Here is a 22516-nt window from a genome sequence, read left to right on the forward strand (position 1 = left end):
TGAGTATCACTAGCCAATAAGCTAGTTAACCTATCACATGCAGCCACACTGAGAGGAGAGAGAAAAATACGAGTTGCTCAAGGGGAGTCTTTGATCTAGGGTTCTCCCTATGTTCTGCTTGCATTTTATCCTTGTTGCTGTGGTTGTTGCCCAGACCCTACAGCAACCACCTATGGGCTGCAAAATAGCACTTTGAAGAAGTTTGGAGAAAAACAGGTACTTCTGCCTGCTGCAGTCAAAAAGCACCCTCAATATTATAATATTATATGATGATTTTATTCTGTGATTATAAAAATACATACACAAGAAGCCCAGACACCAATTAATACCTGATAAATACACAGGATATTTTAAAGAATGGCACAAATCATAGAGGCATCTAAATTCCTTATTTTCCAAAAGACCTGGGTGGGACACAAACTATTATGACTTTGTTCTTTGCTTCCAGGTGGATATTTTTTACCTTTCCCTCTCACCCACTCCCACCCACCCCCTCCAGTAGAAGCATGTCTACTCACTGCAAAGGGTAGCATTCAAGGAAGACTGTACTTTACACAGACTTCTAGAAAACAAATAATCTGTGTGACTCTACATAACAAATTGAGGAAATAATGCAGCTGCTAGCTCATGACATAGAAAATCTTCTCTAGTTACTAGCAACATAGATCATTCAGGGTTATCTTTCAGACCCGCTGCAGTTTACCATATGGTCTCATGAATGGCTGCCCCAGCATAAGAAGGGAGTGGGTGCAAGGGGAAATGTGGGGCTGCTTCTTTCACATTATTTAAAACACTGTTAGAATTTACAGGCTAGGATAAATAACAGAATTCCCTGCATTTTTCTTTTTGACATTTCCATGTATTTTCCACATTCTGGCTCTACTTTTGCAAGCAACAGTTGCTTTGGGCCATACCACAGGCTGACCCTGCAGTGTATCTGCTAGGATAGTGGTCAATAGATGGAACTGTAGGGAAAGAGCAAATGAAAAAATAACAAGTTTAAGATGAGCCTTCCTCTATCAGCTTCCAATAATCAGTAATTTAGAAATCTTCATGCAGAACTGACTTAGCTACTTTCCCAGAGGGACTCATCACCTACACCACCTAGGTCAAACTGACAGCACAGATACTAGAGAAACTTCTCTCCCACACACAGTTATTAAACAATGATCATTCCAGCTGCTTATCCAAAAAGATTTAAAAGATCTATCATGTAAAATAAAACCCCATTGTTTCCAGCTTTTAATAATAATAATTCTATGAAAAGCATCTCTCCTGATCATGACCACACAAGCTTTACAGGAGTGCTAGCCACAGAGAACAAACCATACATACTGCTCCAAGAAAAACAGTGAAACATTTCTTCCTGGACCCACTGACAGACTGGAAAAGCAGCTCTGGTTTGGGAGACAAGCAGCTGGAGAAGAGAAAATAAGAAGGTCCTCAAGATGTAACTGATGCAAAAATTATAAGTATCTGCTAGCTACTTACTGCTCTACAGCAGCTCTCAAGGCGATCTCAGACACAGAGACCTCCAGCATTACCAGCAACATGTGAAACTTTTTAGTTACCCAACCAAACCCTCTCATTATCCAACCTAATGTGTTCCTCAGTTTCCTAAGAATTAATTGATGTCCTAGGGTTTCTGTGGGTGTTCAGCCTAAAGCACTCCCCCAAATAGTGAATTTTATCTGACACATCAGTATGCTAGCATGCACAAACAGAAGCAGGAACATTCAGAGTCAACAGTGATTATTTTTTTTATTATTATTCTGGGACATTAGTGCAAAAGGCAACAGAGTAATCCCATAGAACTTGCCTTCACCAATTGCTCTGTATTTTTTTTTTTTAAACTCAAGTACAATTGGTACTTCAATGTTTTCCTGGAGACAAACCATTCTGATAAATGTTTATGGAGTTAAAGAGGAATTCCTTGCTAAGTGAGTAACTGGATGTTTAGACAGTTTGATAGAGGGAACATTATACACCCTCTGCTGTATCTGTTTGATGCAAGACCAGTTTCCTGTTCTAGTCATGTTACATCGTAATTCATAGTAGTAGACAGACAGAGTTAGCAGCTCTCAGGGAAGCATCATGCCAAAACAGAAGGCATGATACCAGAAACAATACCATTCAAAGACGACCAGTTTGCAAGCTTTTGGAGATTGGTTTGTTTGTTTTGGGGCTTGTCTTGTTGGGGTTTTGTTTTTGTTGGGGGTTTTTGGTTTTGTTATTTTAAATGAGATAAAAAATAAGAATGATGAGCTCAAATCCTCCTACTTCCTTAATTGATAATACATGTCAGATCTTAATCCAGACTAGGAGTACGCTAAATGAGGTGCTCTGTAAATAATGCAGTCCCTTACCTTTTACAAGGGTCACCTTCTCCTGCTTACCTGCAAAAATAATCCACATGTGATCATCCTGTAGCCCAAAGCTCAAGCTTTGCAGGACAGACCAAGTGTTTTCTCCTATACTGCAGAAGTTCCACATTTTCATCCAAGCTTTCTTCAGGGCCTGATTCAAACAAGCGTTACAGTGTCTAGCATTGCTAGTAAACATGACTATTTTTTTAAACCCCACCCTACTTCCCTATGGTGACATGAAACAAAGTTTCCCCATCTTCATTTTTATCTCCGGTTTAATCAGTTTTAGCTTGGATGATTCTGTGGAAATGAGCAATGCAACAGCAGCCATTTACTGCTGACTGTGGTGCTTAGGTAGTGTTTCCTGTTTCGGTGGTGACTGAACAACACAAGCAATTTATCTTGAAGTAGCATTTTATTTTCTGATAGCTTTGTATACAGAGCTTCAGTCTAGTTAACACAAACCGTGCACTGCAGGTAGCTGTAGGGACAGGAACGCTTGCATGCTATCTATGCCTTTGCAATGCCACTGGCTCTAGAAAGCATCATTTTACATACTTTTCATGACACCAAACTAACAAAGTAGTATTAGCACAAGAACATTGCATTTTAATGGCAAAAACAAAACAAAACCCAAAACATGTAAACCTTTCCAACATTACTCATAAATACAGCATTTACCTTGAAATGTTAGGTCATAGCCCTACAAGGTAACTTGTGCTATGGGAGAGCTCTCTGAACGAGGGTTTGCTCTGTTCATAACAATGCCTGCTATGAACTCTCCCAGTGCCTTCTACAAAACTGCAAACTGGCCAATGAGCCATGTGCTGGTTTTGCTTTGACCAGCACTGTTCAGATACCCACATTCAAGTTGCCCCAAAGAAAGAACTTGCCCAAACCACAGCCTTGTACAGTATGCTTTTGATATTGTTCTCTGACAATTCCAAGTGGTCATTTCCAAAATGACTCAGGTTGTGGTCAATTGCTTTAATACTAGGGATCAAACCTCCTCTAGAACACAACACAGGTAACTCTTCTTGAAATTAAGGTGGGTAGCAGGAAGCTCACTGCTGTTGAAACCAAACAGCAGGAACCAGATTTCTGAGAGATTTCTGAGAAATCCACATTCCAGTTTTTGATTGTAACCTTTCAAACCTTAAACTTAAAAACTTTACCCTAGAGGTTTAAATTGCTGGATCTTTTATTAGAGCACACTCCACAAGTCAAAACTCCACAGCTTTTTGAGCTGGGGCTCCATTGATGCTAGACTTGATTAGTCATAATTCTGAAAGCCCTTCATTGCTTGCTGTTTCATAGCCTCTTCCTCAAGTACTTTTCAGTAAGATGTGCTTGCAAATCAGAAGTTAAATGTGGTCCAGACAAGCAGGCAAATCAATGCATATTGTACTCTTTCAGGGGTTTACCTTGGTTTCAGGCTTTTTGCCTGTAAATTAGTTTCTGCTTTAAATAGCTTGATTGAACCCACATATACGCACATTTAAACTTCCCCATGAGCTCACCCTCTTAAAATGGAGTTTTTGATTCAATGTTTCGCAAGAGAGGTGAGCATACCCATTTGAGGTTATTTAGGAAAGTATGAAATCAGCATAATGAACACAGCCATGCTGTTCTTCTGTTAATCCATGCTCACTGCCTGCCTGTACAACAGCAGCAGAGTGCACAATGTATCTCCTTGCAGCATTCATACCACTACAGTAGTAGTAATGGTTTTATGCCTTTAATACTCTCAGATCCTGACAATCCATGGTCAGACATACTCACACATGATAGTGTCTGGTCTGGGCTTCCCATCACAGCCAGGTTTCTGGCATTGCTGTAATCAACCATCAAACTACCTATTTTGGAAGCAAGACAAGAGGGAGGAAGAGAAAAGGTAGTATGAACTATGAAACTGAGAAAACAAATTGCAATTCTGTCCAGTCAAGCCTACAATCCTCCTCAAGATGTAGAGAAACTGTTCAAAGCTTAAATACTTAATGAATGCCAAGCCTGCACAGTGAGGCAAGTTTATTCCCTCTGTAGGAGTTAAAAACGGTCTTACTACATTACTTACATTTTGTTTCCATGCACAAAAAGTCTCTGAGATGTATTTATTCCATTCATATGAAAAAAACCACCAACAACAATTTCATGTACTTAAAAGGGGAAAAAAAAAAAAAAAAAAAGGAGAGAAAGACAGCAGCACAGAAAGTTTTCTTCATTACAAAGTGTTTTTCCACCAGGCAATTATTTATAACAACTTTTGTTAACACTGGAGTTTAGGCTCTGGAACAAAGTGGATATATTGTTTACTGGCTTTGCCAGTCAATCTTCTCTTACAAAACCTCTCCCTTCCCCCTCTCCTCCTTTTCCAGCCAAGTCAGTCCCGTGAACAGCTCAGGAGTTTCCTTTGTCACCAAGCTCTCCTTTTCCACAAATTGTCCCTTGAATAATGCCATCTTCAATGTAGTGTCCCGAGGTATCTGTGCTTCTGCAGAGAACTGTTGAGGGGATCCGTGAGGAGCGTCTCTCCTGGCTCTTATCCTCAGAGAAGCAGCAAATCATCCTTTTCATGGTACCCCACATTTCATCATCTTTGTAAGAATAAATTATTGGGTTCATGACAGAGTTCAACAGGGCCAGGAGAAGAAACCATCTTTTAACGTCCTGAATCCCACAGTTGGTGCAGTTCAGACCATCAAGCAGTAAGACAACCAGGCCAGGGGTCCAGCAGACAACAAAAGCACCTAGAGATATGGAAGACAAAAAAAAGAAACAAAACAAAACCCAATACCAAACAACAACAAATCACAAGCTACTACAGCTTCTCTGTCAACCCCTGAGCATGAGACAGGATAGCTTTTGGTGAGTAAGAATCCATCTGCTCACAGCATTAGTTCAAACACACATCGGAAAAGGTCAGCACAACAGCGATTTGTCCACACTGATAAATAAACAGCAGCTCCAGGGCTTAAAAAACAGGGAACTAGCACTTGGAACACAGACTTCCTGTCTAACTCTCATATGCTAAAGGAGAAGATCCTAGGTGGCCTGCTTCTGCCACTGCTGAAATATGATCCAAAGAAAAGGTGTATCTTCCATTACTCTGCAGCTCATTCTGCAAAGCTGTGGGCATACTGCCAAAATTATAAAGCAAGAGTTACAGCATTTAAACGTGTCCTGGCTGGAAACCCTGCAGCTACTGTAGGATGCACACTGCTGTCTGTGACACACTAACACTGCTGCCTCCCCAGATGGAGCAACAGCCCACCTCTCTTCACTGCTCCCTCTCAAACTGTGTGTGCTGGATACTTCAGACTCAAAATTCTGATCCAGGAGACAAATTAAGCTGCAAATGAAGAGAGAAAGAAACAAATAGGTAAGTTAGTGAAGAGGACAAAAAAATGTAGCAGTTGTGGAGGGGGAGAAACAATAAACAAACAAAAACCCTGAAGCAAAGAAAAGAATGAAAACAAACAAAAAGACAAATCGGATGAAGGATGGGGAAGTATGGAAACAGTAGTAGGGGAGCAAGAAAACTGCAAGAGAGGCATTTCTTCAAAAGATAGTAAGAAACCACACAAGAAAACCACAAACAGCAGGGTTCTTGCATTTCAGCTGGGAGACAGAAATGACCACAGCAAGAAAGTAGGAAGACACAAGGTGATCATAAAAGCTGAAAGAGGCAGAGTAGGACAACACACTCATCTCCCACCAGACACTACATTAACAGGGGGGAAAAAAAAAATCAAACCATCACACCCCACAAACCACACAAGGAGTAGAGGAGTAGGAATAAGAGAGATGTATTAGTGTGAAAACACTGTGAAGAAAGCAGAAAGCATAGGAATCAGTTTAGAAGGAAGTTCAGTGTTACATTTGCATAGTTCTATGTTATTGCACATCCTCACCATAAAGCCAGGGGTGTGAGCAGGACTGGTGGGGAGGGGGAACGTTATGACTGAAAGCAGGCCTAAGCCACAAGCTTGGGAGGGGCTCTGAACTGCCCCATCTGCCTCCCCCCAGCACTGCAGCCTGTCATCCCTCTCCTTGAGTTCAAGGAAGAAGTAGCCATATGCATGATAATACTACCTTAGCACAAGCCACAATTGCTGTCTGACATACAGAAATAGAAAATTACAACTCTGCACAACAGTCACAGTGTACTGAGGAAATTCCAATCATTTATAATAGAAGAGTTTCCTCTTTTTTGGACTTAGGAGGGGAGGGGAAAACAAAACAACAACCCACACACAATACCAAACAAATAAAGATGATAGCATCGATGTGCTAAAAAGCTCTCCTGGGGGTACTAATAGCTGTTCAACAGTTTTGGTAAGGAAAGCAAGTCCAACTCATGTTTTTTAAAGCCTCTTGTTTTCCCATATCTGAGCTATGCCAGCAAACAGTGGGAGAGCAGCCTGGCTCACAGCAGGACCTAAGCAGCCAGAGCCAGGAGCTCTGGCACATGCACATGGTCTGGTTTCAGCAGCACTGGACACTTCTTCCCATCTGATGGGTGGGCCATACTGTTACATAAAATTATTCCTCCTCAGCTCACTGTCATGGGGAGCTGCAAGCTGCTACCACAACACTTGTTTTCTCTGGTGAGCCTCTATATTACACACTGGTTTGGCTGCAACATGCTGAGTAAGCAGTTGTGACACCAACTCTCTCAGGGTCTACAATGAAGAAAGCACTGATTTATTGCCCTGGGGTTCACCAGCAAATCCCATCTGTTTTAACAGACACTGGAACCAGACCACCCAGGCAACACTACTGTGTCTAGCTAAGTGTCTTGGTTAAGTATTTGGACAGGGGGCTTTCCTTAGCCACCAAAGGTCACTGGCAAAGTTGCCAGCACACTGGCTTCATACAGAAATTGAGATGGCAACAAACCCTGCTTAGAACAAGCACAAAAAGCATTTTCACCATGTGTACCACAAAGCATGCAATGCTGCTTTTATGAAAATCATCAGCAGAGGAAACAGACCCTAAAGCCATATGTAAGAAAAGACACAGAAATCTCTCCTTCAAACAAAACCACAATGTGGTAGCCTGTGAACTCCCAGAATATATCCCTGTCTACCTAGACAGGCAAAACTCTAAAAGGTTTTAGTGGCAAAAGGGAAGATAAACATCTTCAGACATCTCTTTGCACTTTTCCCCCATCCCATGACCAAAGGCAAGGACGAGGGCAATGTAGTGACAGTGTCAGAGCTACTGTAGAATGCTTTCATGGGGCTGTTGCTTTGACTCCATCAAAAATATATTTTGCTGTGTATAGAGACAAGACAAGAGATTCACACCCTGCTCTTAGCACTACAGTGATGAAAGTGAGACATGGCTCAGACTTGCAGCCTTGCTCAGATTTTGCTATTTTTACCACAGAGCTTTCAGAGGGAACTATGGTTAAACATAAATAGATACCTTTGTCTTAGTCCTCTGGCAATTCTCATTTGCAGGCTTTCCATCCTGCTGAAGCTCCTCTCTCAGACAAAGTACCACACTCCAAAAATAATTTAACTTCTGGGACTATGTAAAATTCACAGAAATTATATGAAATATAGCCTGGCTGCAACATCAATCAGAAGAACAGCTCCGAGTCTTCCCACCAGATTATGGGAGATCAGATATCACAATGCTTTAAGGTCAGTTTGAGGGTTTTCAACTAGATTTAAACATGGCTTTTCTTGTAGATTACATGATCCCTGCTTGAAAATTAAATCCTGTATACCTGGGAAGCACTACTGATGCTTTGGCAGCATCATGTTATAAACTTCTCCACATCAGAAGTGTCCCTGGGCATGCCAACACTGAAGGAAAAAAAAGTGCAGTAGCTTCCAGTTGCCCTTGCCACATGTGCACCAGAGTTAAAACAGCAAGTTAGCATTTAAACTATAAATTCACTACAACTGAAAATCATCCACCCCAAAGTTGCTATTTCAGCAGGAATCTCATGCATACTATTTGAATATAATGTACCCACACACCTGCAGTCATCCTTCTTCAAAGCTACTGTCACACATTTAGGATTATGCCAGTTAGGCTTAGAGGATTTCACTCCCTCCTGCCAGGTTTCACACTTTCCAGTTTCAACCAGATAACATGTGGTTTAGCAGGCCAAAGAGAAAGACATTTCAACTGCTCCTACCCTGTGAAAGGTCTTTTAAGGGTTAGGTTAGAAAGAGTTTTGTGACAGAGACCCGAGTTCTGGCCTTTAGAAGGGGACATCCAAGCTCATCAAAGGGTGGTACCACTGCCCACCTGCAGCTGCCATCACCATGAACCCATGAAATCAAAATGAAACTCAGATTGCCCCAGCTCTTAACCATAAGACCACAGGAGAACTCTATCCAGAGAGGACAGTGATGTTTTACTGGAGAGGGAGCTGGCCACAGACTCTTCCCTCTCCCACCAGAAAAAGAGATGGAGGCAAACAGGAGGAGCAGCATGCGAGCAGCACCCAGACACATGCATCTTCCTTCCACACAGAAGCAGGGCAGGATGAGTTTGGCCTGAAAGACCCATAAAATCAACAGAGCACATCAAGTAGAACTCAGGTTTCTGTCCTGCAGAAGATCCTGGAATCACTTTTAGTTACAGCTAGATTAGCCAAGTACTCCAGAACATCTTCAGAAGCTTCTCAGAGTCAAAATTCAGAGAGTTAATATGAAGGAAGATGCTAAAATAGATTTCCTTTGACACAGGAGTTTGGGGTAGATTTTGCATCCTGTAACACATGCACTCATTTGACTACTTTGGCAGCAGGTTCTTTTTCGGTTTTGCTTCTGACTAGCAAAGTAAATATACAAAATTATGATCTCTGAAGTAGCATTCAGGCTTTCTAAGTTAAATTTGTATGGCCAGAAGACAATATCATTAAATGCTTTATCCAAATTATAGTTTAATCTAGTGGCTGAAAAGCCATATTCTGCAACAAAAAGCTAATGTTGATCTTTTAATCAAGCCAAACCAAAGGGAAAAAAGAGAATAATAACTTGGGTAGCATTAAAAAGGAAAAGGCTCTTGCAGTGGACAAGCCAACTTCAGAAGGTACATAGGTGTAAATGTAACCTACTTTTAGTATGTAAGTATAAATAAGAACCTTTAACTGATCTTAGAGTCCAAAGCATTTTAAGACATCACTTAGTACATTAAGTTGTTGTGTACTATAGCACTATTATTTCAGAGAAAACAAATAAAACAAACAAACAAGCCCCCAACATCAAACAAATAAGAGAACCAGATACCAGACTGTGCAGACAGCATCCATAGGCCACAAGGGGAAGAAAATGTTCTCAGCTTGGAATTCCTACCCTGGCAACTCCTTGCAAAGTGACACTTCTCTCCCAGAGCTCTCTAGTACAACAATGCAGCAATACGACACAACTATGTCCCCCCAGGTATCCATGGATACTAGCTTTCCTGTGCTGGCTCATACAACATCAGAACAGTCATCAGAGCAGTAAAGTCATATTTATGGGTTTAGAGTGCACTACCACCTGATTCCAACTTCACAAGTGTCCTACTATCCCTGCAGTTCTACCTGCAGCAAGCTGCATGAGCCACACTTGAACGATGCCTGGCTTCCGCAAAACATGCCCCTACCATTCAAGTCTTCTGGAGGAAAATGAAACTACATACTAATTGTAGCAGTCCAACAATCAATCATTTGCCTTGTGCATATCCAATTTAACAAGTAGCTACAACATTTCTAGCTGATGAAGTGACCTGAGCTGCTCAAATATCAACAGTGTCTCTAGGGAAAAATACAGGGCAAATGTCATGATCCAAGATTACAACGTGACCATCATTATCTGAATATATTTTGCACTATGCTGTCTTCACAAAATGAAAGTGAATTCTCCTTTTGCAAAGCAATTCTCTGTCAAAGACCAGCCAGGCATGCTCTCTGTTTCCCAGGGTATGCACATGTCCAGGAGGAAAAAGTTGGTGTGTTCAAGAAACAACCAAGAGGAAAAAGTGCAAAGAATCCCCATCCAGGCACAAGATTTGTGGTCTTGTGAATATATTAAAAGAACATTATTTTGAAAATGTAAGCAGGTGTAAATTTTCACAAGCCTTCCTCCAAAGTTGTTTTGTAGTCCCTCCCCCCACCCTACAATAAACCAGCTAGAACTTCCCACCTACTGACTGGTCTTCTGCTTTGTATCTCTGCATCTCTATTTGATGCAACACTTACTTCATTAGCTAAAGCAGACAGAAGAGTGGGGGTTTGGTTTGTTTTGAGCGATGTTGGCTTTTAAAATTTTGCTTCAAACAAAACCCAAAACTGCACAAACCCACTGATGAGTACTGCCAGCCTCACACACCCTGGTTTGTAATCTCTTACCTAAGACAGTCATGACAGTCTTCATAAGCTTCATAGGGGTTCTTCTACGGCTAATGGATCCACTAGTGTGAGATGACAAGACATTAGTTTTCCTCTGGACATACATGTAGATCCTTATGTAAACCACCACCATAATGACGAAGACAACCAGGTTTAAGACGCTCCAGAACACCAGGTAACTTCTGCTGTAAATAGGCGCCAGGGATGAGCAGGCAGTAATATCACAGAGGCAGTTCCAACCCAGGGTAGGAACGGCACCCATGAAAATAGCAATGGCCCAAATGGATATAATTAAAAAAGTGACTCTCTTCTTCGTGAGATTACTGTGGATCTTCATCCGCATTATCGACATGTGCCGCTCAACGGCTATGACGAGAAGATTCACCAGGGAAGCTGTCAGGCTGGTGTCCAGAAGACCCTGACGCAAAAACCAGCGGTTAACAGTTAACGTCTTAGACACTGGGCCAGTGTTGAACATCAGGAAGACATAGGCAATGCCAGCAAAAAAGTCTGCAGCGGCTAGATTGGCCAGAAGATAGTAAAAGGGGAAATGAAACCTTCTGTTCTTCACCACAGCTGCTATGACCAATGAATTTGAAATGAAAATGAAGAGACAGAAAAATGTCCCAAAACACAGAACAACGATAAGCTTTGGTCCTGTCCACTCATCTACTGTGTCAGTGTTTGTCTTGTTATAAAAGAAGTCCATGCGCTTATCATAGTAGCATTCGTTCATCCTGAATTAAAGCCCCGACATCCTAGGAAGGGTGGAAGGGAGGGGGAAGAAAGAAAGTATTTTAAAAATAAATAAAAAAATCAATTATTGGTCCTTGCTTCAATCACCATACCTAACATACTTTTTTTTCTAGAGGGAGGGGGTCACAGGCCAGGGACATGAGGGTATATTCGGAGGTGTTCAGTAAAAAAGCCATATGGGACAGAGTTATTGCAGAAGGAGACGATCTGTTCACTGGAGGACTGAAATGCATGATGCTTTGATGTACCACGTATTTTCAGAAGACTGACTTGCTTACAAAACCACAGCACAGCTCCTTTGCGCTATGAGTCATACTGTACAAGCAACAAAGTGGAAGTTAAGAGGTTAAAAGTGATTTTCTAGAGACTGAGTAGCAGCCAAGCCATTCTTGCTGTGAAGTCCCATGTTTGAGCCACAGCCCCATCATTATTTCCATTTCTCAATGTATCCAGTCAGAACAGGGAAGTATAAATCATAACTCTTCCACTATACTGACTAAGCACTAAAAAGCCCATTACTGGAAATTTGTGTGTGTGTGTGTGCTAATAAATGCAAAAATGTATGTATAGAAGATGCTGCAGGTACATATATTCTGAGCACAAGCCTATGTTGCTACAGGACTTAAGTAAACACACTGAAAACAGAAAAACAGATTCTACCTATGTGACTAGTGTAAAGCCAGGGCTTGTTTTATTGGGCTGTCAACCCTGTAAGCACCACACAGTCCAATTATCTTCCAAACCAAAACACATCTCCCTACCCAACCCCAGGATTAAGTGAGCAACAGCAGTAGAACTAGGATTATGTTGTTTTTTTCTTATACCCACTCAGCACTATTTTGCAGACAGGGCTATTAAACATGATGGAAGGGAGAGTCTGTGTTCCAGATTACATCACATTGCAGCCACTCCAGTGAGGTCAATGTCAGCTGCCTTAGCAATTTTACCACCTTTATTATGAACCTTGCAGGGTCTCAAAGCCTAATAGGCTGTCTCATCACCACTGTATTTGCTGTCAGTATCTGACTAAATGTTTTAATGATGACTTCATTAGCAGACATTGTACAGCTCCTAGTAAGATTCCAAAATCTTGCACTGGCATAACATCCTGACCATGTTAAATATTATCCTTAAGCATTTAGTGTATTTATATGCCTATAAATATTATACCTGTGTCTAAGAACAAAGAGGAGAAAGTATCAGTACTGCAGGAGAGACAGCAACACTAGCAGCTTTTGTAAATGAACCTGTGAGCCTCAGGCTGTCGGAAGTACCAGTGATAGACTGTGTGGGGATGAAAAGAAAAAAAAACAAAAAGCTAGAAGTGGTTACAGGCAGAAAGATAGAAAAAGCATAAGCTTTTCACCTCTGCAGCTGAAACTGATCACAGATAAGTGAGGTTCACTCTATTACTGTGTTTACTTAACAGTTGTCTCTCATCTGGCCAGGGACTGGGAGACAAATTAAGCAAACCCCAGCAGGCTGGCTCACAAGCTACAATTTCCTTCTGAGTTTTGAGATTAAAAAGATTCACCTTCTGTCATGTAAGTCATGCTATTTGTGTTATTTCTCACATGTAATACTAGTATTATCTAATTTTAAATTAACTTGTGCTATTCCATGATTAATACTTGTAATGCAATTTTTTAATTTTTTTTTCACTATTTCATCTTTCTAAACTAGCTCTTTCATCTCTTTTTCTTGGTTCCCACCTTACATGTAGTAGTCAATATACAAGCAGGCCATTTAACATTGTGATGCATTCTATTACTCTCAAGAACCTAAGCAGCCACGCCCTTTACAGAAGAATATATTACTGAAAGCAGCAGATTAAAATACATACAACTAAGAACAGTTACTTAAGAAATTAAAAGAAACAAAGAAATCATCTCTTGTGATGAAATATTACTGAGCATTCCTTCATCTGAAAGCAAAAGGCCTCAGTACCTCACAAATACTGTAAGGTGTCAACTGGAATCCAATGCCTATCACTCCCTGTTCAAGGCAATATAGTAGAGCTGGGCAGTCAGTACATTCTCCATTTTCATATTGGAAGAATCAGAATTAAGTGACCAGAAGTCCCTCAGGAGATGCAGACAAGTGCTGGGAACCCTGCCCAGCTGAGACATCTCTGTTCTTACCCGTCAAGGCAAAAAAGGACTTGGTGAGCCTGACACGAAGCATTTACAAAACAGCATAAACGCCTGCAAATAGAAGCAGCATTTTGGGCAAGAATGGCAGGGGAGGGGAAAAGAAAGAAAGAAAAAAAAATGAAAAAGTAAAACCCCTGTGAAAACTACACTGAAGGTTTTCTGAACATGTTGTACCTTACTATTTAACCATCTCCAGAGACTAATTTCTTTTACTTGCAGTGACAGAAGAATAAAAGACATTTGCATATACTTTCTGCATCTCACCTGAAGAGTAAGCTTAAAGAAATCAAAAATATCAATGATGAACTCATGCCAAATACTTCAGTTTGATATTCCACCATCAGCTGAAGTGGTATGAAGTAGTAGCCCAAATAAATAATCATTAATAATAATAGTTGAAATAATTAAAAAAAAAATTCGCACATATGTAGTTCTCCACAGAATAATTGTAGTACAAACACTTGCTGTCACAAAGCAGAGCTCGAATGGCAAATGATTTTGAAATAGATGTCCTGAGGTGTTGACATAAGGCAGGAAGGAATAGACTCAGGGCCACAGGGGGTGCTCCGGAGATGTCCAAATGAAAGCTGCCTCCCAATGGTAGCTGAGCTGGAATTAGTTTGCATCCCAGTCCCTCAGAACAGTGATGTAGCCCTTGGGTTTCGATGTAAGCTTACATACAAAAAGCACTTGTCACACCAGAGTCTTTATAGATAGCGGTTTATTTCATACCTTCATTTTAAGTCCACCCAGCAGAACGAGCCTGAACACAAAGAAGCTGTGCAGCTGTGACAGAGCTATTCAAATGTATCATCAGTGACCCTGCCCCAGTCCAAAACAGGTAAGAGATACATGACAGGATATCCCATCGTGTCACAGTTAAACACATGGCAGGTCTTCTCTTCTGCAGTCAAATGAGAGTTGTTTATCTTACTCAGGGCAGGTTAAAACTTGGAAAGAAAAGAAAAAAAATCCAAACTCTTAAATATTACATAGTTCATATTTGTTTATTAAGCATATAAAAACTAAAAATTGAGGCAAAAATTGTTTGTTCATTGTTTTTAAAATAAGAGGAACTGAAGTAGTACAGAAACAGCTAAACGGGCCAGCCCAGCTTTATGAATAAAATATCATCTTCCACAGTCTGCAGTAGAGAGATGCCCAGTTCTGCTACTTGCTTCATGAACAATGGCCTTCTTTTTTGGCTTCGAAAGTGGCTCTCATGAGCTTGATAGTTCTCATTTCTTATGGAAAAGGACAGTAAACAGTCTTCTACACCACCTGGTATTTTATAGCCCTCCATGTAGATCTCCAAAAGCTTGATGGCAGTAACCACATACTGCATATTCCACAGATGGATTGAGCTATTAGTTTGCCACAAGTTATTTCACAAACAAATGCATTAAAACTTTGCAAGCACCACAAGCATACCATTGTCAAAAAAGGTTATTTTCCTTATTTCCGTTATTTAATTACTTCATTTTAACCCACAGTGGCTGCAAAGATCAGAAACTGGCAAGCTGTGAAAGTATGTTTTCCTCTACTGCTCTAAGTAAACAAGCCGTTAGTGGGAGAAATCATCTGTTCCCAAAATCTCAAAGGATTTGCTTCGTTTTAACTTGCTTTCAAATGCAAAAAAAAACCCATGCACTAAGAATTCTTCTCAATCCAGTACAACCTGAGATCTCTGTCTTAAAGACAGTTTGCATATTTGAATTGAAATTAAATTCCTTGTTGTAAGTGCACCTTGGTATCAGGTTGCATATCTTTGTCACTAAAATAAAAGTCAAGACTTTCCAGGAATGTATAGGAATATATATATATATATATATATATATATACACATATATATCTCACCACAACACAGAATTAGTGAAATAAACACAACCTAGATAAAGTTTTGGATAAAAGCTTCAGCTACACGCAAGCTAACATGTTTTAGCAGTTGCTGCTCAATTAGAATCCTGTTCGCATCAAGAAAGTTGCTAAAAAAATTTGTATGTTCATAGTGAAACTTAGTATCGGTTATTGAACCAACAAAAAGCCTTGATTCAAAACTCATTAAAAGCACCTTTTAAGTCACTTAGATTCAAAATTAAATTCAGCCTGCAAGTTAGCTCTTAAGTTGAATTACTCATTACCAATGCAGATGTTTCTGAAGGAAAGCTCAAATAGTTTTTAATGAGAAGGTCATTACAAAATTTGGCCTGCAAACATAATGTGATCCCTGGCACACCCCACTAGTTTTCTGCCTCTTTCCTGTCCATTAAAAACCAAGTTGTTTCAATACATTCACTACAATCTTATTGAAGAGTTGGCATCAGTTTAGGGGATTTTGATGGCTTCTGCCCTGTTGTTGTGTGTTACAGGGAAGGAGAACACAAGCTTGGATTGGCACAGTGAGCTACTGTGCAAGGATTCAAGTCAGGTTCATACTGGACTGAGAAGGCCGTAGAGCAGGACTGAACATCAGGTTGGGTGAGAGATGAGGAAATTTCATCAAGGCAGAACCTCATTCCAGTTTACTGCTAGCTTTCATGAGCTGGCACAGGGATTTCTATGCAGAAACTCAGGGCAGTTCAGCATCCAAAATGCTACACCCCAGAACTGAAGAAAAGAAAGCAAAGCTGGTACAGCTTAGGCAGGTCTGTGGGACAACGCACAGAGTAAGCGGCACTCAGGCTCAGCCTATAAATTGTGCAGGCTGCCAGCCTACACTGGAGCATTTCACTTCCTTGCCCATTAAGCAAAGATGAGGTATTAGTCTTACAGATATCAGTAGTTATCGGAAACAAACCTTGAAAAGTTGCTCTTCATAAGGTAGCTTTTCATAGTGACTGATCACAGGCATGGCAGAGCAAGGAAGCAAGTCACTTGAAATACTCTTTGCATTCAACTGTTACTGTAGAGAATTAAGCCACAGCAGTTGCCTATCTGCACATGCTGCCGAGACCTTGGAAACTTATCCCACAAGCAGCAGGCAGCCCTTGATACAGTACCACAAAAGGAGCATCTGGAGGCATGCAGACTGCACAGCCCTCAGCAAGGGCTCCACGCAGCAGTGCTCTTGCTTGCCTGCACCATATGCCACAGGCAGGTGCAAACACCCTCTGTCCCTTCCTCTACTGGATAAACAACTGGTGCTGGTTTAGATTTTTCAGTAGCCAGAAAAATCCCTCACCTCACTCCCAGATAAAGGCTCAGGCAGCAGAAGAGCTGGGGTGCTGGGTGGCCAGCTATACATACAAGGAGTACCAGTTCAAAAAGGCAATTGGTTCCTTGTTTCCCTCCACACCCTGTGTACATGTATGGCCATGGAGGAAAACACAGCCAAATGATTGCACAGTAACCCAAGAAACCCATTCAGGTTACCTCAGCCTAGAAAGACATACCAGCGTAGAAAAGGGTGTGTAACACAACAGAGGCCAAAAGTGTTAATATGTAACTGTAAGAAGGAGCTTTGTGAGGTAAGTATTCTGGTTCGCTTTTAACTGTCTTTAGTAGTTAATTGTTACTATAACAACAACATCAATTTCGAGAAAAGTCTGAGAGGGAAAAACACGAAGAACACAAAGTTGTGCCCAAATGCCACAATTTAAACTAAAGCTTTTTTTATCTGGTCTTTTTAGAGAATGTGATAGAAGCTGATGTTCATTTAACAGGTTTTACAGAGAAAAATTATCTCATAAGTAACCATTTCACATTTTGGATTTTAGGGAAATTCTGTGGGCACCTCCTGTACTTGGAACACCATGCTACATGGTCCACTTTAAGGAACTGCAAATACATTTTTTAATTGGGAAAAGTTATTATTTAAAAAAAATAATGTAAGGCTCAATGACTAAGTTTCTAATCCAGACAACTCATTTATTATCAAGGAAATGTACTTCTGGTTGTATTGTGTTAGGCTATATTTTTTCATTGCAACTTAAGTATCCCCGATTTCAGATAATTGGCTGAACTCAAATCAAGCATTCACAAGCAGCAGCATTCCATCATCTTGGTCTTCAATGCCTTTTACAATAAGGAGAGCAGAGTGCCACATCCATTTTCCAAGCCTACTTCATCTACATTATATTTACTTGCTGGAAGTGCCCAAACTTCTGCATTGGTTCTGGTCATTTCTAGTAGCAGTCCATTTTAATGGCATCATCTTTTGGACTGAAAACAAAAGGCGTGGGAAGGGTATCAAGATGATTTTTTGGCAACTATTATACTAGCAGTGGATATCTAAGATTTTATTTGTTATTATATATCCTGTGTAAAATACCAAGGCTATATGGTACAAAAGGTCTCAAGAAAAGCATAAATCTTACCCCAAAAATGTAGAACCTCAATACAAATATTTAAGTTGCAGAGAGAGGCAGTAGTACTGCCAGCTATGGACCACAGCACTCTGTACACAGAGATAAATAAGAGGCTTAAGATTCAGTCAGGGCACAGTAGTGTCACCCTGTGTGTATATGCAACAGTGCTGTTCCTCTGCAAGCTGCTGTAGACTGGCACAGACAGTTGAACTGTGCAGTACAGAGATATTGGGACACCTACACCAAGGTATTACAAAGCTCAGGCTTCAGCTCCTGAAGTCCCTTCAGTACAAAGCTGCTCTACTGCACTGAATTGGTTTTTAAAGTTCTGATCCACTACAGATAGTTGCTAGGGACAGATACTAAGTAACTTGCTAGTTACCACAAGTTTAGACTTCAGACTTTGGTAATTTAAGACTTTCTGAAATTATGGTTTACTACAGCTATATATGGAGTTCAAACTAAAAAGTTCACTGCAAAGCTTTCATTTGGTCTCCTTTAAGTGTGGTTCTGGAAGGAGCTGGCAGGTCATCCTACAATGTGGAAACAGACACAGCATTTAAAGTATTTAAAAGCCATTCAAACAGCCTGTACATTGTGAAACATGCTTAGAAGAAAATACCTGTTCTACTTCTAAACTGAGTTTTCCGTTCCTGCAGAAACTCCAGGTCTGTTCATTGATCATTATCAACTCCATTTACACTTCAGCAAAATAGTTTCCTTTTACAGAACTTACAGAATATTTCAGTAGAACCACAACCAAGTGAGCTTCTATTGTTTATAAAAGCACATAGCTGATGAGGACCTGAATCACACCGCTGCTGATTAAAACAAGCCACCTGACTGTATTTGATTTGTTAACAGATGCAGAGCCCTGGGTTGCCAGTGAATATTTCAGTGGGACTGGCAGAAACACCGGGCTCCAAGAAATAATTACTAGAGACATAAAAGTGGACATAATGAAACAGGTACGTAACTCTGCAAGACTAGTACCAAGAGGAATATAGTCTCTATAATGTCAAACCTTATATATATATGAAAGCAGAAAGACTTTTATGCTGGAGGATGTTTCAAAATGGTTAACAGAGGAGGATGAGAACATAGACAATCCCACTTGTCTGAAACTATTGTCTGGCATTCTGAAAAAAGAGCCAAAAAACATCTTTAAGCTTTACTTGCTAATGAAAGCTGCTGCTTCTTTATCAGTTGTGGAAATTTGATGGTTGGTTTGGTTGTTTGATGGGGTTTTTCGAAAGTTTGTTTGTGGTGGGTTATTTTTTGGTGGGTTTTTTTCGTGGTTTTGTGAGGGTGGGCTGTTTTTTAAATGTCAGTTCATTTTTAGTACACAGATAAACTTAGTGATAATGGATTTTTCACCATATAATTGAACTTGAGTTATGCTTCTTACTACACTTCTTAGAAGACTTTAGAACATGCACGGAACTACATATTGTGCAGCAGTTCACCATACCAATCTGCAAGAAGAAATGTCTTTTTCCAGATTCCTATTACTAAAGGGAAAGCAGACCTATCTACCTGACCTCTGTAAACAAAGGTACAACAGTGCTTTTTTTCCCTTAAGGAAAACAGATTAACCAAAAAACAGAGTGCAAAATGATACCACAATATTTTTCAGTGTACTGCATAGCTTAGATTCACAGAATGCTAGATTAAGATGATACTTTATAAAATACTTCATAAAAGTCTCTGTGCCAGCTCCCCGGGTGATCTATCCTTAGTGCCAGAGCCTCAGGGGGACCCGAAGCAGGCAGGCTCACACGTGTGCCTGCGGGAAGGCTCCGTGTGCTTATGCACAGTGTAGTCGCGTCAGGAGAGCCGGGCACGGCTGCAGGGCTGTGAGGAAGGCACCGCGACGGGACTCGCCGCCCCCGGGGATACTGAGTGCGACCCCACGCTGTGCTCATCGCCACGGGGCGGGAGCTGGCAACGGGGAGCCCCGCGTGAGTAAGTTTAACAGGACTGCAGGAAGTTTCGTACTGTCCGACAACTAGGAAAATAGTTAATGCATCTCGAAGTTCATCAAGCCCACGGTAAAGGTCCCCGCTGGCCCCTCACCCAAGCCTCCATCGGGACGGCTCTGCCCCGTCCCCCCACGGCCCCACTCACCGGCTGCCCCCGGAGCGCCGCGCCGCCGCCGCGCCGAGCGGGCCCTCCCGAGCCACCCGCTGAGCACCCGGCTCCCCCGCCCAACTCCGTTAACCCATCCAGCGCCGCAGGCCCGCAGCTCGGCCCGCAGCCGGGCAGCTCCGCGCCCGAGCTGCGCCCCGCGACCTGCTCTGGAGCGTACAGCAAAGCGTTTGGTGACGAGTTTGTTTTTCCCCAGGTGCGAAGGTTGGGGCGCGGGCAAAGACGAGGCACTCAAGCATCTTCAAACAACCGAAAGCTGTGCACGTCTAAAGGGTTGCGGTTTCTGAAAAGCCCACCAGGTCCACCAGCATTCACATTTTGGGGATCTAAAGCAAAACCCACACAAAATAGCAGTAATCTCTGTGAATAGATCAGGACAGCATAGACAGGTGCATGTGACAGAGTACAGAGAACAACAGGAAGCACCTCACATCCAGCAGCGATCCAGAAACCCTGAGGGTCGGGTCGGCTCTGAAGTGCAAGACCGGGCATGCACCTCTTGGCCATGAAGAACAAGCCGAACTCAAAAGCAGGAGGCAGCACAAGATCAAATTTACCCGAAAACGGTGATCAGATGATCTGACCCATTACCACCTACCTGAATTGTTACTAAGACCAAACATAAATCCAAGGAGTAGAGAGTGACTCATGGGTCTGCTCAGGACTGTAGAACTGAAAAAACAAAAGCTTAGCAAAAAGCACCTGCTTCACTCCCAGAAATCCTGGCAATGATTACAGCATGAAACCTAGACAGAGTGTTGAAAGACTAGGTGGAGTCTGGCACACGCACATTACACATGAAATAACAGTCTCCCCTCCAGTAGCCTTTTCTTGATTTATCCATAAATGAAAGGCCCCAAAACATGAGTGAAAAGAATCTTCTTATCAACCCTGTCTCCATCACCTGAATTCTCACCTTGAGATGGCTCAGGAAGCTTTCTTCTCCTTTCTGCCTGCTTCTTTCTAATACAACCTTCTCACTGCTTTTCCATCCACTTCTCTCCTCCTTTTGCTAAGTCCTACAAGCAATTAGCAAAAGCTTCTTATTCCCAGGGAACAAGACAATCAAAAGTAACAGCTTACTTTCAGAATGTTTTGCAAAAGCTTATGCTCCAGTTCTGCTTCCATTACTGTGCATCATCTCCTTAGCAGTTGGAAGGGGACCTCGTATCAATCAGCAACTGTACTCAAATATATATTAATGCACACAGTTAAGAGTCAACATATGCCACACTTCCTATTCCATTTTATCTCTGTAGAATAGAGAGCTAGTGAGGAACTCCAGCACCGGGCTTTTTATTTCCCACTCCCCCACCCCCCTCCCCAAGAGAAAAAAACCACCAAACAGATGGTGAAGACACAAATTAGTTTCTACAATACATTAGTGACCTGCTCTAACATGGTAGGGCTGAAGCAGTAGTCTACCTAGCACACAGCTCATATGATTTAAGAAAATCAATACTAGACAAGAAAATTTCTATAATGAATCATAAAGCTAAGTTTCAAAATCAGTAAGAAATGTTCCTTTGGTTGATAATTACCCTTGTTCCCTAGGGATTCTCTCACAAACAAGTATTTATCTGACCAGTGGCTTCAGTGGGTCACACTCAGTGTCCTGCTAGATTGGAAAGAAGTAGTTTGAGTTGGATCTTAGGGGCTCCTGCACCAATATTTTCAGTGCCAAGGGTACAGGATATACCTCACATGCCTTAGAGAAAAGAAGCACTGGACCTCAATGTGATGAATGTCACACCATTCCTGAAACAGGAAGTACTTCCCTAAGTGCTATCTCATTTCTGACTACCAAAAAAAAAACCCAGACAAAAAACCCCAAAGAAACAATCCCAAACCCACCACCAAAAAAATCCAGCCCAAGGCTTTGGCCTGCTTTAGTCAGGTGTTGGCAGTTCATAGCCTTTACAATAACATCTCACAGCCACAGGAAATGCTGTCATGGGGAACTGTGCGAGTTCTGCAACACACGCTAGAATACATTATATGATAAATGAGCCACTAATGTAGCATTAATTGTCTGCTTTTTCTAGCTTCAAGTCTCTAATTTAAGACTTCTCTAAGTATTGGAAGAAAAAAAAAAAATATAAGGGAAGGAAGGTCACTAAGGAAAATACAATTCATTTTTGGGCATGCGGAATTTTTGTCTTCTTGACTAAGGAATTGCTTAATTTAGAAAGCCATTGGAGAAAGCTACCAGTAAAATAATAGAACATATGGAAACATCAGCATCTAGCACAAAGAGAAGACTGCACATGGCCACAAAGCTCTCTGCTAGCTATCAGTTAATGCTGGTCACTTCTGCAGTTTACAGAAGAGCACTTGTATTATCCAGGGCCCCAAAGCAGATGTTGAAGACTGTACTGTAGAACTTGCTGAGGTCAATGTTAGTCTTCTCTCCTGAGTGGAAGACAGTAA

The 22516-nt window shown here is 41.4% G+C and overlaps 1 protein-coding gene across 2 annotated transcripts; it reads right to left on the reverse strand.

The window, feature by feature from the left end:
• Positions 1 to 1586: 1586 nt before the first annotated feature.
• On the reverse strand, positions 1587 to 20751 carry LPAR3 (lysophosphatidic acid receptor 3). Of its 2 annotated transcripts, none has more exons than XM_068141171.1 (3): positions 20685 to 20751; positions 10723 to 11480; positions 1587 to 5113 (listed from the first exon to the last, which is right to left on the reverse strand). In XM_068141171.1, exons 2-3 carry the CDS (start codon positions 11456 to 11458, stop codon positions 4764 to 4766), a joined length of 1086 nt encoding a protein of 361 aa, XP_067997272.1. In that variant the 5' UTR covers positions 11459 to 11480; positions 20685 to 20751; the 3' UTR covers positions 1587 to 4763. The 2 variants fall into 2 exon arrangements, with proteins under 2 accessions (XP_067997272.1, XP_067997271.1); XM_068141170.1 differs by lacking the exon at positions 20685 to 20751 and adding an exon at positions 20066 to 20119.
• Between the last annotated feature and the right edge of the window lie 1765 nt (positions 20752 to 22516).

Source organism: Melanerpes formicivorus, unplaced genomic scaffold, assembly GCF_026170545.1.
Source record: "Melanerpes formicivorus ecotype bairdi unplaced genomic scaffold, bMelFor1.0.p_v2 SCAF_7, whole genome shotgun sequence".
In the NCBI taxonomy this organism is placed as follows: Eukaryota; Metazoa; Chordata; class Aves; order Piciformes; family Picidae; genus Melanerpes; species Melanerpes formicivorus.